The sequence below is a fragment of the Corvus moneduloides genome, chromosome 3 (genome assembly GCF_009650955.1).
Source record: "Corvus moneduloides isolate bCorMon1 chromosome 3, bCorMon1.pri, whole genome shotgun sequence".
Taxonomy (NCBI): Eukaryota; Metazoa; Chordata; class Aves; order Passeriformes; family Corvidae; genus Corvus; species Corvus moneduloides.
Window position 1 is genome coordinate 66,896,155 of NC_045478.1, and position 17,865 is coordinate 66,914,019.

General features: G+C 42.0%; 1 protein-coding gene across 11 annotated transcripts in view; it reads left to right on the forward strand.

Annotated features, from left to right (window-relative positions):
- NHSL1 (NHS like 1) overlaps positions 1 to 17,865 on the forward strand; it is a 184,254-nt gene that overhangs the window by 98,745 nt on the left and 67,644 nt on the right. Inside the window, exon 1 of one of the 11 annotated variants that reach the window (XM_032102035.1) lies at positions 8,629 to 9,152. The exons of the other annotated variants lie outside the window; for them this stretch is intronic. Within the exon in view, the coding sequence (XP_031957926.1) occupies positions 8,951 to 9,152 (202 nt within the window). The 5' untranslated portion in view covers positions 8,629 to 8,950. Of the gene's footprint in view, positions 1 to 8,628; positions 9,153 to 17,865 lie in introns of those variants that run through there. 11 annotated transcript variants of the gene reach the window in all.

Genomic DNA, 17,865 nt, shown 5'->3' on the forward strand with positions numbered 1-17,865 from the left:
AGTTGCTGTAAGAACAGCTGACTGTTTACTTGGTAACTTCATATTCTGCCTGAAAAAGCAGTCCAGAAAGTTTATTGTTAAAGATACAAAAATGACAAGTCAATATGAATTTTCTCTAAAAAAACATCAAGACTGTGTAATTGATAGTAAAAAGTTCACACATCATTCAGATATATTTATTGACTGGGACTCGACAGGAATGCTCTTCCTAGGGTGGAACTTCATGTTGGATTGAAATACTGCTAATTTGTACTGCTCCTCATTAGCTTAATCTTTTCTTTGGCAAGGGGTACATATTTTTGTCATTATTCTTTCTAATGGAATTTGATGCATTCCTCTAGCCTGATCTGTAAACCCAAGAGTTTACTTACTCTTTACAGAAAGCCTTTATGTGACCTCTTAGAAAGTAGGTGGGCTGTATTTAGTCATAGTTCATAAGAAGCTAGTGCTAACTGGCTTATCTTGCATAGATATGATTTTCAAGTAAATGTGACACTTCAGTTAAAAATTTACTGCTGAACCGTTCCAGGTTAATGGGATTATATTTGATACAAAGTTTTGTTTTAGTTCTTTTAACGTAATTAATTATCTTCACTGAGTTACGACCATTCCTTAGGCTGCTGACAGAAGCATGTGACAAGGTTACTTTTTTTCATTGGCTGTGCTTTTAAAAATAATAAAATTACTTTATCTTAAGCATATGCAATGATTATGAGAAGCTATGTCTACACTGGCAAGTTACCATGACAGGAGAGGGATCTGTGGCGTGGAGTAGGTGTGACATCCTTGTGCCTGCCATGCAAACCAGTGGCATGGGATGTGGAAGAGCATCTCTGAGTGGAACCAATGTATGGCTGAAATGTACACCAATACACAGGAAAACCCCTTCAAGCTGAAAATTGAAAAACATGACTATTTAATTTCTTACTTTTAGACAATTAGGTTTGCCATTCTTGCTCCTTCACTGATGTTTTAATATTGTTGCATTCTGTTGTCGTGTGCCTGATGTAGTAGCTGCTGCTCTGTTGTCTGAAAAACAATGAATGAATGCTCTGCCCAGACTGAACGATGGCTCTTCAGTGTTGAATGTTGTGCCCTACAGAATGGAAAATCCAGTCCTTGTCGGGCTAAGTACTACCTGCCAGTTTCTATTTAAAATGGATGAGCAAAATGGATCAGCTCATCTTTTGACATCCTGAGATTTTTTTTTTTTTTTACTATATACTGAAGTAGGTTGGAAAGGACCTCTAAAATCATTAGTCCAATGTTAACCCAGCACTGTCAAGTCCATCACTGAACCATGTCCCCAAATGTCACATTTACAGGTCTTTTAAATACTTTCAGTGATGAGGACTCAACCAGTTCCACATGGACAGCATGTTCCAATGCTTCACAGCCCTTTCAGTGAAGAAGTTTTTCCTAATATCCAATCTAAACCTCACCTGGTGCAACCTAAGGCCATTTCCTCTTGTCCTGTCACTTTTTACCTGGGAGAAGAGGCTGACCATCACCTGGCTACACCCTCTTTTCAGGGAGTTGTAAAGAGCGCTAAGTTGTCCCCTGAGCCTTCTTTTCTCCAGGCTAAACACCCCCAACTCCCCCAGCTTATCCTTATGACTTGGGCTCCAGACCTTTCACCAGCTTTGTTGTCCTTCTCTGGACTTGCTCCAGCACCTCGATGTCTTTATTGTGAGGAGGACTTGAGGTATGACCTCATCAGTGCTGAGTACAGAGGGACAATCACTGCCCTGGTCCTGCTGGCTGGGATGCCATTGGCTGCCTTGGCCACCCGAGCACATGCTGGATCATGTTCAGGCCCTGTTGACGAGCACCTCCAGGTCCTTCTTTGCCAGGTGGCTTTCCAGCTACTCTTATTCCAGCCTTTAGTGCTGACTGGAGCTGTTGCGACTCAATGACAAGACCTGCCACTTGGCCTTGTTGAACCTCACAGTTGTCCTCTTACCACCTATCCAGCCTGTCCAGATCCCTCTGCAGAGCTTTCTTGCCCTCCAGCAGATCAACGCTCCCACCCAGTTTGGCATCTGCAAACTGACTTAGGGTGCTCTTGATCCCCTTGATCATTGATAAAAGATATTAAAACAGGACTGGCCCCAACACTTGATCCCTGGGGAGCAACACTAGCAACCAGCTGCCAGCTGGATGTAACTCCATTCACCACCACTCTCTGGGCCCAGCCATCCAGCCAGGTTTCTACCCAGTAAACACTGTACCCATCCAAGTCCTGGGCTGCCCATTTCTCCAGGAGAATGCTGTGGGAAATTCTCAAAGGCTTTACTGAAGTCTAAGGAGACAACATTTCCCTCATCTTACACAGAGCTTAAAAGCAGTTCTGTATGAGGTACTTACTGAAACACTGACCGTGTAAAACCAAAATGTTTTAGAAGTACTCACTAAAAATAATGAATTCTCTCAATACAGGTTTGCATTCTTTTTACCATTTTTGTTGTTTTAGTCTTGAGAGCATTCCTAACTCTCCATGGCACACCTGGCCAAAGCAGGCCTTCCCAGGAATGTGTGTGTCCAGGAGGTGGCACTGCATTTTTGACAGCAGTGATGGTGTACATGAACAGAAGGCAGCGTGGTCACACCATTTCCTCCAGAAGGAGGAGGGCAAGGAGGCTGCAGCCTTCTGACTGGAGGCTGCTTTCTAACAGTGGTTTTTATCAAGTAGTGTAGGTTGCTTTGGTTTTTGTACTGAAAACCCCACTGCGCGTGAGCTCCTCCAGTGAGCTGTGCAGGTGGCAGAGATGTTGCTGCTGCTCTGTATCAGGAAGGTGCTTCCCTCTTTGGGCTTTTAAATCCATTAAAAAAGAATTGTGAGAGATAATAGGAGTGGGGAGGTGACTTCTTTCTCTTCCTGTTACCATGGTAATAAGTTTAATGAGCAGACCTGAACCAGGTAATCCTACCCAACCCTGTCTGAGTTGCTGTTTAATATGAACTGTAAAATAAGCTGGTGGGATGTGACTCCTTTGCTCACAGAGTGTGTGGGTATAGCAGTAGTGTCAACACTGCCATCCACTGTGGCCCCAGACTGGAAACCGTCTTCTCCCCCGGCTTCTGGCAGCATCATCTTTTGCTCTGCATTTTCAGAGGGATCAGAGATGTGTGGGACCCAACTGCTAGAGTAAGGCAGCAAGAATAGCTTGTTGTAACTATCAGTAGTGATACCCAATTGCTTCTGTTTCACTCACAGCCCTGTCTTCTGCCCCAAACATGTATCACCCCCTTCCCAAAGGTGGTCCGGGTCACAGAGTGCACAGACCAAAGTACTTTGTATTTCTTTTTTTATGGCAGCAGAGCTAAACCAGAAGGGCATAGGAAGGCATTTCTGAGTTACCTGCTGCTTATCTTGCTGGCTTTAATTGCTTTCTCGTTTAAATATTGCAAAGCAGTGATCAAGCATTAATATCAAACATAAAATATTGCTTGTTGCTCTTAAGAAGGCTTTCTAACTGAAAGTAGAGATGAATAATTAGAACACAGAAGTGTATTTTAAAGTACAGGACTGCCAATAATGGAACACAAAGTATATTTTTCTTGTCTAGTGTCTTATGTACTGTGTATAAAATTCCTTATTGAATTAAAAATAATTGCAGAGGGCTATTACATAACAGCAAAGGAAAAATTAAATTAAGCTATGAAAGAGAGGGTAATGGGTATGTTCAGAGTTGGTGCAGCAGAGGAAATACAGGCACGTAGATTCCTTATGATCGTTGTGTATTATATTTGGTCTTATTGTTGTTGGTTTTTGTTGTGTTTTACGGGTGCCTGCTATAACCAGTGGTTTGCAGATTCAGTGTCCTTGCAGAGGGCTGAGGTTGCCTAAGGATGACACCTTGAAGCTGGAAGCGACTATTTGGGTACCAGGAATTAAGCCAGCCAAATGCCCCATCATTCAGGGATTTGCCTCCAGTTTGTTAGGTACACAGTTGCCAGGGACACTTGCTGTAGCTTTTTACAAAGCATATTTGCTTGTTAGGACTGCTTTTACCTGCCATGCCAGTCAAGCTCTTTAAGCTGCACATGCCTTATTACTTATATCCTTAAAAAAATTTTTAAAAGAGCTAAAAGCCCATAGATACAGTGTGATCACAAGCATAGGATAAAAATACATCCATGAAAGTAGTAGGGGATAGAACTAATGCTGGAGAGCCTGAATATGGCCAAATGAAGAGAGCTTTTTGGAACATCACAAAGCTTTGTGTGCATCCCTGCCACCCTGGGTCCCTTTCATGTCCCTTGCACCCTGATGTCTGCAAGTACTGTACAAGCTCTTCAAATGCTGGGCTTGCTTTAAACACTGTAAAGCTGATACCTCCTGCTCGCTTCCTGTTTGAGAGATTTCGTGTTCAGTTAAAAAGCAAATTTACAATACCTCAAGGTGGGGTTTTTTTTCTCTTTGTTTTGAAATTCTTTAGCTTTTATCTGCTGTATTTGTGTTAAAGGAACATGAGTTAAGACTCCACACACACTATATGCACAGGAAAGAGGAAAGGTACGTGCACAGGCCAGGAGAGCAGGACATCCCATGTCCAGTCTAGCCATTTCCAGTTCCAAAGGATACTGGGTGCTCCACCATGAAGGACATGTGCTGATTCTTGCTGTGTCTTGAGTTGTCCATCTATAAAAGGAGGATACTTCTCTCTGAGAGTATTATTTTAAGGCTTAGTTAATGCTATATGGTCTGATGAAATATGTTTAATATATAAATATTATTTTTTACCTGTTTGTTTTAAAAATAACTACTTAAGTACAATTTAAAAGCTCCAGCTGCTTATCCAAAAAGCCCAGAATACATCAATCCATCACTGCTAAAAATAGAATCAGTGTCTAATTAGGGCAAAGTTTATCCCCGTGGATTTCTAAGGGCTGTCTTTAATTTCCAGTTTGGCTGCTGGGCTTGCATCAGGAATTACTTCATTTGATGGTTTTGTTGTGCAAGGTGTCCATAAAAGTGCTGTTATTTCACTTCATGGTGCATATTGCCTTCTATCCAGAGGATCTACAAATTGTACATAAAGACTGATGATATAATTCCTTATGTAGCCTATTTATAAAGATTATCTTAATGCCAGAGTAGGGCTGACATTACAATCCTTTGTGATTCCATATCCCCCAAGTTCCCAATAGATGTATCCTATATATTTTTTAAACTCCTATGTGTAATATTCATCAGTATCATTGCTGATCTCAGAGCTCAGGACCACATATGCTTGTCTAATACAAGGGATAATGTTTTCTTTGGTTGTTTTTTCTTTATAATTTTGTTTCTTTCACACCTGAGTTAGTCACAGTTTTGTGAGTCCTGTCAAACTATTAATGATCTTTTTTGTTTAGACCAAACATTGTTTCCAATATAAGGAAATAAATGTTTTCTGTAATTATTCCTAATGATTCAAGCTCTCTCTAATAGAGCCTGAGTGTGAGGAGTTGGTTTAGCAAAAACGAAATATGCTGATAAATACGCACGTTTAACAGCCTGCTCAGAGCATTCATACTTGCATTACTAATAGTTCCATTTTTAAACTGCATGAAAAAGAATAATAAAGGAAATAAAATGTTACTTTTGGGAAATCTTTCTATAAAAGATAGCTCAAGGCTGTGAAAAATGAACAGCCTCACTTTTGTGTATTTGAAAAAAAAAAAGCCGCACTACAGCTGCAGTAGAATACGCGAAGTTTAATCAAAAGTTTTGTGATAAAATTTTGACTTTATCAAACTTAGGTTCTTGCTCCATATAGACATAGCATAAAATAACTGGGTTTTTTTACAGGATTTTTGGGGGGAGGTGAAGAGGCAATGTACACAGTATCTTTCTCACATGACCATGGTACATCTTGGCAACACTTTATGGTTTTACATTTGCTAATAGCTGAGACCATAACCATCACCAAATTGTTTATCATTTATGTTACCAAGGTCTTCCAGGCTTCAGGGAAGAACAGATTTATTCTTCAAGTAAAAAACTTGTGGGGACATTAATGCCTGCCATATGGTAAATATACTTGTTAAACTCGATTTCATCCATGATCCCATTATTGTGCATCAGCCTTATTCGTGAGCATGCATTGGAAACATGGATAATTGAGTACGTCTGTAGTCTAGAGAAGTGCATGGTGAATGTCATGGGGACTCCAGGGCAATATGTTATCTTGTGTCATCTTGATAAGTGTTTGGGAGCATGGGAGTCTGCTGAACACTGAATTTTGTTGGTGTCCCCTGTCTTCTTGCCCCTGGGTTTGTACTCCATGTTACCTGATAATACTGGTTTGGTGTGTAGATCAAGTAACTCCAGTATGATTGTGTAGGGATAGAAAGACTGCATGCAAACATCAGCCAGTATCCTTTAGAAATGTAATCTGATAGTGTGATTTTGAGTTGTTAAAGTAAAAAAAAAATCCATAACTGAAATCCACCTGTATTCTTATGTAATAAAAGATACTGTTCCTGTCTGCAGGAGCAATAAATGCATGTCCAAGTGCACACTTTTATCAATAGCCTGGTATTGCTCTGAAGTTTTGTGCATTGTATCTGTGACAGTGACTCTTCCCAGGACCCTGATAATCACAGGGAATTGAAAGGGTGAGACAGCAGGCACAGTGACCAGACCAAGTGGGTTATAGAGGTACTGTCCCATTAGGGAGGCATTAACAGGGCCTTCTTATGAACTGGTTCACTGACAGCACTCTTGGGGTTTCATTCCACCCAGGAGGACTGTCTAGACATTCATTTATTCTGGCAGACACAAGAATATCAGCGCAGTTGATGAGTGAATTGAGCTCTGTTAATGTTAATCACAGTTTGTCTTTCTCATAGTCTGATGAGTAGATGTCCTTGGCTTTGTAAATTTGTATTTGCCTCAAAGGCCTGTTTGCCAGCATTCAGCATTTGCCAGTGAGTTTCTGCTGTCTATACAGACAAGCCAGTGGTACCAACAGCTATTGCCCTTGCTCTTGGCACATTTCCCCTTTCCATCCATATTTTTGCAGATACTTGAAATTGTTCTCAAAAAATGTAGAATTGCAGGCAGGGCTTGTTTCATCCCTATTTATTAAACGTATCTGCACAGTTCATTATAAGACCTGTTTTCATCTACTTGCAAGTTTGCTGAGATTCAGTCATGTGAGATGTGTATGAAATGCTTTATAGTGAAAATTATTTACTCAGATTGCTGTGCAGAGTAACAGGATGTTAAACAAAATCCCCAAATAAACAAAACCCCCTCACCAAACTAGCCAGTTTTTCGTAAACTTTCTATGCTTTGCCAGCACTGTTGAGTCAGTGTTGCAGACAGTTTGTGCTGGATGGTGCTCTGTGTTTTGTGTCTCTGGAGGTTGATGCCACGCTGGTGCAGTGCCTGTGGGCAGCTGGTGTGTACACCCTGCTCCCAGGCTGCAGCTGCCAGTGCAGGCAGCAGCAGCACTGAGGCAGCAGGAGATGTGTGTGTGTGTCAGGGGGAAAGAGGAGATGTGCATCTCTGTGTTGTTTTTCTAAAACAGTGGGCTTGGGATTTTTTTTCTTCCTGACCAAAAGGTTATTGCAGCTGTAATAGAAATAGCACATAAAGCCTTTTTTATTATGTGTAGGTACTTACATTTTGCTCCTATATAGAGAGCAGCCACTTCCATGAATGGTATGGGCTGCCACCAAAGCATTTATAAAGAACAGTTAAGAAAGCAGACTAAGACTTGTTCTTCACTGTACTTTACTCAGGGTTTTGATATCTTCCCATTTTTATAAACAAATATTCTCCCATGTAATCTTTCAAACAACATAAAACTTTAAAAATTGCTGAAGACAGCAGTTTATGCCAGGTGCTCTCTTCATGTGACATTTTCCTTGCTCTCCCAATCTGACTGTGCTGTTACAGCCAATTCAAAAGCCTAGGAAGGACAGGCTTCCTGAATCCCAGAGAAGAACACTATGGGACCATTAGCAGAATGGAAACTTGCTTAGTAGTGCAGTATTTGGGAGAAGTCCCACGGATTAGTGACTTGTGGATGAGGCTAAAGAACTGAGAATACCTCGACTCTAATCCTGGCTTTTCCACTTTGTGGGCAGGTTACTAAATCCCTTTGAGACTATGTCTTCATCTTTAAATAGGAATAATGGCTATGCTGTAGAGGCATTGTGAGGATGTATGTATTTATGCTGTACTGCAGGCAAGCCGATAACTGCTTATGCTTAGTGTTGTAGTCTAACCTGGAAGCTGCTGTCTTGGTGACAGTCATTATGGTTCGAACTTTGAAAGGGAGCTTCTTTAATAAAAGCCAAATACTGGAATCGCAACACTTTGCTCTTTTTTTTTTTAGTCTATATGTTTTTTCCTGCTTTTGCATCCTAGAAGAAGGTATGTGTTCTTCCTCTTGGCACATGCCTGCCCAGTTATTGTTCTGTAGCTGCCAGTGTCACAGCAATTACAGCAACTCAGCTTTAAATAAGCTTCTTGGATATGGCCATCTGTGTGTGGCTGTAGTACCTGTTGTTCAGAGAGTGGTGAATAATCAGGGATAAGGCTTAAGAGAAGCCACAGACTGGAGAGGAAGCAGAGAGGGAGTAGGCCAAGATCTGTGGCAAGTGGCTGGGTTTCCCAGCTCTCCGCAGCCTCTCTTTTCCTGCTTGTGTCTGTGAGCTGCGGGCAGGAGGAGGGCAGGAACAGGGCAGCCAGTAGCTACAGTGAGCTGCTTAACCAGGTGCTTGATTTTTTTGTTGTTTTCCTTCTTTTTTAAGGATTTAGAGAATCCTATTTCAAACAGTTTTCAGGATATCCAAATAGCTTAGCTTGCCTAAGTACGAAGGAGGAGAGCATCTTTTCCTCCCCAGCCTTTTGAATGCGTCCGCTCAAGGGTTATGAGCAGGCCACTCCCTTCTGCTCGGAGCTAGCCATTGGGGACAGCAGGGACATCCTTGAGAGCAGCATCTCACAATGATCGCCTATGTGCACTGCCTGCCCGCTGACCCCATGGTCGGGTGCTTCGGCAGGAGCAAGTGGCAGCCCAGCTGCAACGATGAGGAGGAGGAGGAACTCATCCCGCTGTATTCCAGCAAAATGGGCAACACTCACACCAAGCTGCCTGGGCGCCTCAAGAAAAAGTTACTGAGCAAAGACAACAACTCCTTCTGGCCAAGTAAGATCAGTTCCTGTTCTTTAGCTGTTTTGGTCATTTAGTATTGTGTTATCATTATTGAGGAAATAAATAAATAAAACAAACATAAACAAGGAAAATACTCTTACTGCTCTTTTAGAGGATGAAGGCATTGGGAACAATTTTCTTATAAAAATAATGTATTTCCCCTTCAGGACAGTGTATGTAGATATTGTATCTGATGGGGCTGCTAAGTTGATACAGGATGGTACTGTTTTGTGCATGTGATATGTCTGTGTTTGAGAGGTCTTGAGCACTCGCTTTCAGTTCAATAATGCTCCTTTTCAGCAAAATTATTGTTTTAGATGAGTGGAGCTGTTGACGTAGCACTCTAATTGAAAGCCATAGGAACAATCAGTGGATAAAAAGGCCAGGAAAAATAAGAAAAAGGTCTAACAGTCTCCAAAGGTGCTTAATGCACTTGATGAGTACTTATTTTAAAAAACCAGTCTGCTTTTGAATAACCTTTGGTCTAAGGTTATTTTCCCTCTGAATGTGAGAAGAAAGAATTCCTGAATTGTGATGACTCTCCTTTTTTAATCTGAAGAGTTTCAAGTTTCACTGGCAAATACAGATGGGAAATAAGGAGAGAAGAGGACAGACAGTGGTAATGTTCAGCTGTTTTGTTTTTAGCCGTATTGCCTGCCTTCCCTTCCTTTCTGACCACCTAAGCAAAGGCACCCAGCTGTTTGTGGAATGGTTGCTCAGAAAAGTCTATTTAAGAGTGATGAGAGAGAAATTTCACAAGACAAAGAAAGCTTTTCCTGCAAAAGCCAGCTGGCTGGCTATCTTGTGCCAGGTCTTTTTGAAAAAAAAGAAAAAAAAAAAAAAGGTAAATGAGTATATTTACAACTGTATTGATTTTTCTTTTCCTCATTAGTCTCACACTGACTATCTGACAATGGCTCGTTATTACCAGGAATTGAAAAATCCCCATCTTGCCACATGATGCTAACACTGATTAGCAAAACCACCTGTATTTTGTTTTCTGAATTACCATATTCTCCATTCATTACTAAACAAGCTTCATTTGATGTCCCCTCCTGTGGGAGGAGTGTGATTTACTACATGATTGTTTCAGGCCTTTTCCAAGAGGAAGTAATTTTATATAATCCATGGAAAGAAAAATCCATGACTTCTGCAGAATTTTTATATTTTTGAGCACAGGGTCAATTCTGGTTCATTCAGAGGGAAAATGAAAATTCTTCCTTTATGTAAAACTATATAGTCACTATCAGACCTGGGGAAGCCCTGAAGAGGTTAGAGACTAGGAAGCAGCTCCAGGGGTGCTCTTACGGAAGAAAATATGGTCCCTCCTGCCCCAGACAGCCTGGGGTGTGTGTATGTGTATTTGGGATTTGTCTTTCTTGCTGGGTGACAGGGGTTACTTCATTCCTACAAAGTTGTGACGTTGGCTGGTTCTCGCAGTGCCCTCGGAGGTGTTGCTCAGAGCATTGTGAGCAACCGCTCTGTTTGAATCTGCATCTCCAGAGTGTGGAAATGGGATTGAGGAGCGTGGGTAAGGTACTCAGAAATCTTTGTTCCCTCACTGCAGCCTGCCTCCTTTTTCTCTTTGTGCCCCTTCTTTCTAAAATGCACTTAAAATTATAAAACTTTTCAGAAGATAATTTAAAAATTGTACACACGTGTGTAATTTCGTTGATTTATAGTACAGCACTTATATAAGCAATTGAATTCTTTGACTGGTGATCTACCAAAGCTTTTTAATGTAATTTTTGGTCCATAGTAATGAACTTTGACATGTTTCAGACCAAATTTATTGCTGTATCCCTTATGTTGAGTTTCACTGATGTGTGGTGTGACCCCATACATTTTATTTGTTCTTTTTGAATTCCAAATCATCGGAGTTTCAATGAAAATTTTTCAATGAAACAGTGAATGACAAAAATCAGTCACCCTGCTTTCTGCCCTGACTTTTCCTAGGAGAACCTCTAGTGCTTCAGTGGTGGTGTCCCACCACAGTACAAGTGTGTGCATGTGGGACACCAGCTCTGCCTCACTGGCTCCTTTCTTACTCATTCCCGGTCCATAGAAACAAAAGAATAGCAGAGTAATTAAGCCATCAGTTAAAAGTGTTATGGGTGGGACAGGTACTATTTCTCTTTGACATAGGGAGACTCTGTCACTTTAAACTTTGTTAATGTTTATTTTAAGGAACAAAAGTGTTTGAGAGTGGAAGTGCTTTCTGGGACCAGGTCAAGTGATAACTGCAGAGCACAGCAGGGGATTATTGGCTGGGCTTTATCTCTGTTGATAAAGGCCTCCCTTTGGGGTCCTTATCCAGCATCATGAGAACTGCACTTGGAGAGGTTTCACAGTGCTGATACACGCCACAGAAAATGCTCCCAGTAGTGTTAGGGTTGTCTGAAAACATAATACAGTCAAACTATTTGAACTGCCTCATGAGCGGGGGGGGCATCCTCACTGAGGGGATCTCAGTAGTTTGCAGCAGTAGTCCTGGTGCTCCTGCTACCAAATAATCAATAATCAAAATACTTGTGGTATGATGTAGCAGCCATAATAATCAGGTTACCATTTTAGGATTTGAGGTTTTTTTAAGCTCTAGCAACTATTCCGATAAAACTGTTAAATTAGTCATATTGTGAAGTGAAAGTTCTGCATTACCAGCTCAGCCTTGTTCCAGCATCTGTGATACTGTTCTTCTGCTGTTCTTTGCTGCCAGATTGAGTGCAAATAGACAGGGTAGGATTAAAATCAGCCAGAGTGCAGCAGTACATCCTTTAACAGCCCGTCTGCCTGCCAGAAAAGCAGTATTAGAGTGGTGTAGGGGCTGTCACCATCACATGTTCATTCACCATTACAGACAGACTCCAGGGCTACTGAGTGTTTGTTAGCTGGTTTTCCTGCAGCAACGTTAAGCAGAGATACTCCACTGACCAGGTTTGGCAGAAATGTCAAGGGCTTGGTTTAGTTTGGTTTAAATGCCTCCTGAATTGAAATGTGAGGCAGTGAGGCACTGTTGGCAGTGGCTGATGCTGTGGGAGGCTGTCACCTCCTGGTTAGAGCATCACCTGCCTCTTACAGTTCCCATTGCAACTTGATATTTTATCAAATTTGCAAAGTTTAAAGGTGTGGTATGCTCTTGCCAGCTATTTGTGATGATAAAGTTTTGATAAAGATTTTGGGAGATTTTTCTTTCTTTTACAGATGCAGGAGCAAGCCAGTGGCAATATCAGATTACTTCTAATGTTTGTTAAACAGTAGCTTCAGTTATGGGGATTTTTTTTCTCAGTGTTTTGTTGCCTGCTAGCTCATGAAAGAATGCTTTCTTCTTCTTTATTCATTACTCTCTCTAAGGACAACAGTTCTGTCTTATCTGTAAAGCTGAGACCTGTCTGTGTGATTTGTGTTTTGTGAAAAACATAAAATTTGAAATAATAACTAAATCTATTTATAAATTAATTGGATGTTGTGAACCAAGCTGGGTATTTTATTATCCACTGTTTGCTATGGCTTTTTTCTGGGTTTCTCTTCCAATAGCTATGAGATTTAAATTTCCCAATTTAAACATGTTATACTTAAAAAAAAAAAAGCCAGAATCCTTGCAAACTGTGAAGATTCATTCTTTGCTTTCTCATTTAGCAGTGTGAAACAAAGGCTTTCCATCTCTGCAAATTCTGGGCCATGCGGAGCACTGAGCAAGCCTTTGTGGCCTTTCGTGCCCTAAGTGACACAAGGACTCAGTCTGTGTGGTGAATGGCTGGGACAGCCACTTACAGAGCCTCATGCAAGTGATGGCCACCCTCATTGCCAGTTTTATCTGCTGCGTCCAGCTCATACCATAGCAGCGCACACCGTAACAGCTCCCATGTCGGATTGCATCAGATAAAGCCAGGAACTGGTTTGTTTTGAAAAGAAAAAGTAAATTGGATATCATCTTTATTGCATGTACAAAAAATGGGGGATTTCCCCTCTTCCCCCCCCCCCGCTTTTTTCTATGTGTTCTTAATGTCTTATTGCTGAGCTTTCTTGGAGGTTTTGTTCATTTGGCTAAAACAAGCCATGGTAATGTTGCAAAGCAGGGGAACTTCTCAATTTGGACAAAATTACTTCAGGCCTTGGATAAATAACAGCTCTTCTGGTGTGTGTTTCAATATGAGTCTTGCATTTTTTACTCACTTTGCTGCACATTCTCTGCATGTTCTATAGGAGACAAACCTCCCTGCCTGTCCTTCTCTGGATGGGCCATGGAGGTCCAGCGCTTGGTCTCCTATGTCTTTTCATGCATCAAATGCAAGAGTGCTGTGGATGAAGGGAGGGATGAAGAAGAACTTGAAATATGATGAGTCAAAAGATGGTAATGTTGGGTTGTAAAACACTTAAGTGAACCACTAACGTGAATATGAAGGTCTTGCTGAGTTTCCTTGCTGAAAGAAAACGGTTTGCTAGTCTGACTGCTCACTGTTAGGTGTGAACCTGAGCTCTAAGTGCAAGGAGGTGCTGGTGGTGGACGTTTCATACATTCCTCTCTGTGAGCAGACAAGAAACTGTGTGTGGTACTCAGGAGCACAAGGAAGAGGTGGTGAGGTTTTGGTATGGACCTCATTAATACCACTCAAGTGCATCTGGAGGAGTGTGAAAAAACAGATAGTTCAGGGACATCTTTCGTGTAGTTTTTTTTGCAGTTGGGGCAAGGGAGCATCTGCTGTAGTTAAGGAGCTAGAGCAATTTAAGTGCAAATCCACATGTGGAACAAGTAAGATTGGAAAGCCTGTGGCTGAGGATAGTGGTTAATGGTACACTGAATAGGTTCTTCAGTGCTTAATTTGATTAAACCTTCTGGGGTTTATGGATGCTGGGTGCAGGCTGTTTGCAGATCTTACTGTGAGTTGCTTGTGAAGTCAAGAAATGGTTTTGAGTGCTGTAAGAAAATCAGACTCATATTAAAGCAGAAACGTGGTGAGGAGAATATGAAACTCCACAGAAAGGGCACAAATGTTTTAAAGGAGGCCTCTATCAAGCTGGCTAATGGAGTCATACTGACAATCAGAAACGGATTATGGGAGCATTATCAAAATCCATTCTTACTTGCATCCCACCATCCCCCAGGCCAGCACATGGTGATGAAGTGATAAAAGGTAACCAGGTTTCATAGCTGTAAGTGTATTCTCTTGAGCTGGAGGAGTAGAGAAGAAAATTTTCTGATTAACAAGGCAGATACTAGTGTCATCCCTTCTGGAGCCCATTTTCCAGGACTCTGCAGGTTGGTGACTTCCACTCATCTCCTGAATTGGGTTGTGTGCCTGTGTGTGCAGGGTTGCAGTGGTAGAGGGCTTCTGTGACGCTTGGCACATTTGCAGTGCTCTTGCAGCTGAAATCCTCCTTTTCTTGTTAGCTGCTACTAAATGGGAAAATCTTCAAAGGCTTCTTTGACACTACCTTATTTTTCGTGTGCCAACTGCTTCTCACAGAGTGTGTTCTTTCCCTTGTTTTGGGCTTTTTTCCCACTACTGGGAAGCTAGAAGCTTCAGTATACGACCCCTTGGAAAGGTATGTTGCCTTGCAAATACTTTGACTTATCAAGTATCATGTTCAGTGCTTTGTGTATGATATGGGTTGCCCCAATTTGAATGTAGGTAACCTCCAATGCTGCTTTTGCAGAGGCCATGGTAGGTGGTAATGAAATGATTAAAACATCATATTGCCATTTATATGGTGGTCTTGATGAGCTTTATGTACTCAGAGGGGAAAATATGGGCTATGCAGTGTACTGGTGGTGATGGGGACATGGGCTTCTGCTGGGTGACCCTGCAGAGGAAAAGGGGTCTGGCTCCTGGATGGCAGCTCCTGTGGAGAGGCCTGTGGGGGGAACAGGCTGGCAGAGCATTGCTGACACCTACCCCAGCACCTCTGCCCACTGGGGCATCAGGGTTGTGTGGATTTGCTGGTGCTTGGAGCTGGTGCTGTGGTCCCTGGCCCTCTGCTCTGCCAGAGTGGGGGGAGGGAGGGGGGGGTCTTTTGCTCCTATTCTCAGCTCCCAAAGAGCTCAGGACTGTCCCTGAAACTCCTTTTCTTCCATACAGCTCCTGCCTAGGCTAAACTGACACCTTTCAAAGGAAATGGCATTAAAAAATCTGATAATTACAACAGATTTTTAGCCCTCAGTTGTTTCCCTGCCCTAATCCAATGACACGTCATTGACAAGTGCCCATGTTGCTTGATTTTCAAGAGTTTCAAACCTCTACTTGGACACAGTTGTAGATCAGCTCTGGTTTTTTCACCCATCCAGAGCCACTAGCTCCATCCTACGGGCTGTGATACTTAAAAGGTGCTCATTCTCTGAAATACATCACTTCTCTCCTCAGCTCTCAGCTGGCTTGTGCAAACATCTCGGAGGTAAAGCAAACTTGAACTTCGCTGGCATTGGAGCTGGCAGCATATAAATCTGGTTTATTCATACCTTGTAGTGTTAATAAAGAAAGACACGTTTAAAATAAACCCAAATGACAATAGGCTTAGTGACATTTAAGCGTGAGTGATGCTGTCAGTCCATCCGCAAACAAAAGCGGTATGTCTTAATTTGTCTAATTACGCTCTAACATGCAGGCCAGCTGCTGCTGTGAACAAAAGCAGTTGATCGCACCATTTTATTAATTGCATATTAATTGCCACATTCATGTTAACCATATGGGAGACAGTGGAGTAGAGTGAAGGCTACTTAGTGATGGAAAAGAGAAAATGAACTGGCAGAGTGGTGTCTGCAGAGGACAAATCTTAGAATGATAGGGTGCCTGGAGCTTGTTCATGCGATCTGGGTTTTTTCCCCCCATCTAAATTACTGTATTTAAAAGTGAGAGGGATTTGAGTAGAAAGGATTGCATCTTGCATGGTGACTGCATATTTGTGAAAATACTACTATGCAAGTTGGTATTGAATTTGTTTGGTAATTTGCAGAAGGCAGCCCTGCTGGCACGTGGCCGTCTGCCTTTGTCTGCCTGCTGTGCCGATGGATGCACCTGCACTGCCTGGAATCACTTCTCATAGGAGCAAGGCTGGAAGATCCAAGAGGAGTACAAAACTTGCTGGGTTTTATGTTTTATGCAGTTTTGCTCCAAGTATGTAGTCTTTGTAGATAATGGTGGTGAGTCTTGAATGGAACTGGATTTCTTAGAGTGAAAAATAAAAACCTTGACATAGGTGGATTAACTGGTGTAAAATACCTACAGCAAAAAGTAAACAGTAGTGGCCTGGCCTGCTGCATTTATCTGGCATCAGATTAACTTAGTAGGATATTTAATGATATTTAATTTATCTTCTTGAAAGTGAGACTTGAGAAAAATGCCCTCAACTTCTTGGTTTTTCCTCTTACTTTTTGCTGTGTGGAGGCAGCAGCCACTCTCAGCAGATGTGCAGCAGTTCTGTCGGGCAGCAGGTGCTGGCTGGAGTAGACATGAAGTGATTTCTGTCCTGTCACCCCCAGACTGACATTTATCACGGTCTGTAGAGCATCTCCTTCTGCAGGGCTGTGGGGTGGCTGTCTCCTGCCTCTGAGCAGCACTGTCCTGCAGGCAGGTATGCACAGTAGGGACAAATTATATGATACATGCAAAGGAAGCTTACTGGACTAAGACCTAAAAAAGCCCTCAAGGTCTACCTTGAGTTTATTTTCTCTGCTTCCCCTTCATTTCTCTTTAGAAGGGAGAGCAAAGACCCATGTTGCAATTTTTAAGCTGAAGGGGCAGTAGGTTTGGTAGGACAAAGGCCCAAGGGCAGCTCTTTGCTTTCTTAGAGTTAATGGCAGATCAAATGGAAATATGTCTACTGTGAAAAGAAGTGCAGGACTGGGCCTGGAATCTGCAGTGATGTAGAGAACTCAGTCTTGTCAGTCAATTAAATCTTTTTGCTTGGCTTTTCTAAAATGAATATTTCAATGTTAAAGGCTTAGTCCCACCTCACTGCCAACAGATGGCATTTTGCTTGCATTTCCTGTATCTCTCAGAAGAGCTGGGATTGAGAGATTGGCTAGTTAAAAGGAAAGGGAGGGGGTCAGAGCCTTTGTTTTAATTAACATATTGTTGCAAAAAACCTCCCTAAAAAACATTTTTCAAACTGTATTGGAAAGCACAAAAGGAGACACAAAGAGTTGCACAGTTAAGAAATTGCAAATAAGCAGTTGACAGGTAAATTGGGTCTGATCTATTCTAAGAATATGCAGTGCAAACCAAACAATAATGGTGACATTCTGATGCCTAACCAGAAATTGGGGCAGAGGGGTTGTTTTCTTGTGTTTTTTTTTTAATAAGAAAAATGCTTTAGGTGGCTCATTGCAATTTTGTCTCAATTGGTGCTGCAATAAATGGCAGTGTGGAGTCTGGATTATAGGGATAAAGCATGATTGGAAAGGCACAGCTTGAATTTTGGATTGCAAGCAGTGCCTGCCATTACAGCAGCTACAGAAACAGTGCCTGACTTGTGAGCTGACCACTTTTGACTTGGAGTCATTGGAAGAGAATAAATGTGAAACCCCACGATGCCACCTCTCCAGTCCCAGCATAAGGGTACTTAATCAGCCTCCCCATGTCTTCTCTACTCGGCCAGGCAGGCTGGGGCCTGACTATTACTAATTTAAGGGCTGAATTCCCCAAAGCACTGCTTGTGGCTGTCAGGCTGCAGCTCCTGGCATTTGCTTGGAAACCATATCTCAGTGTACTGG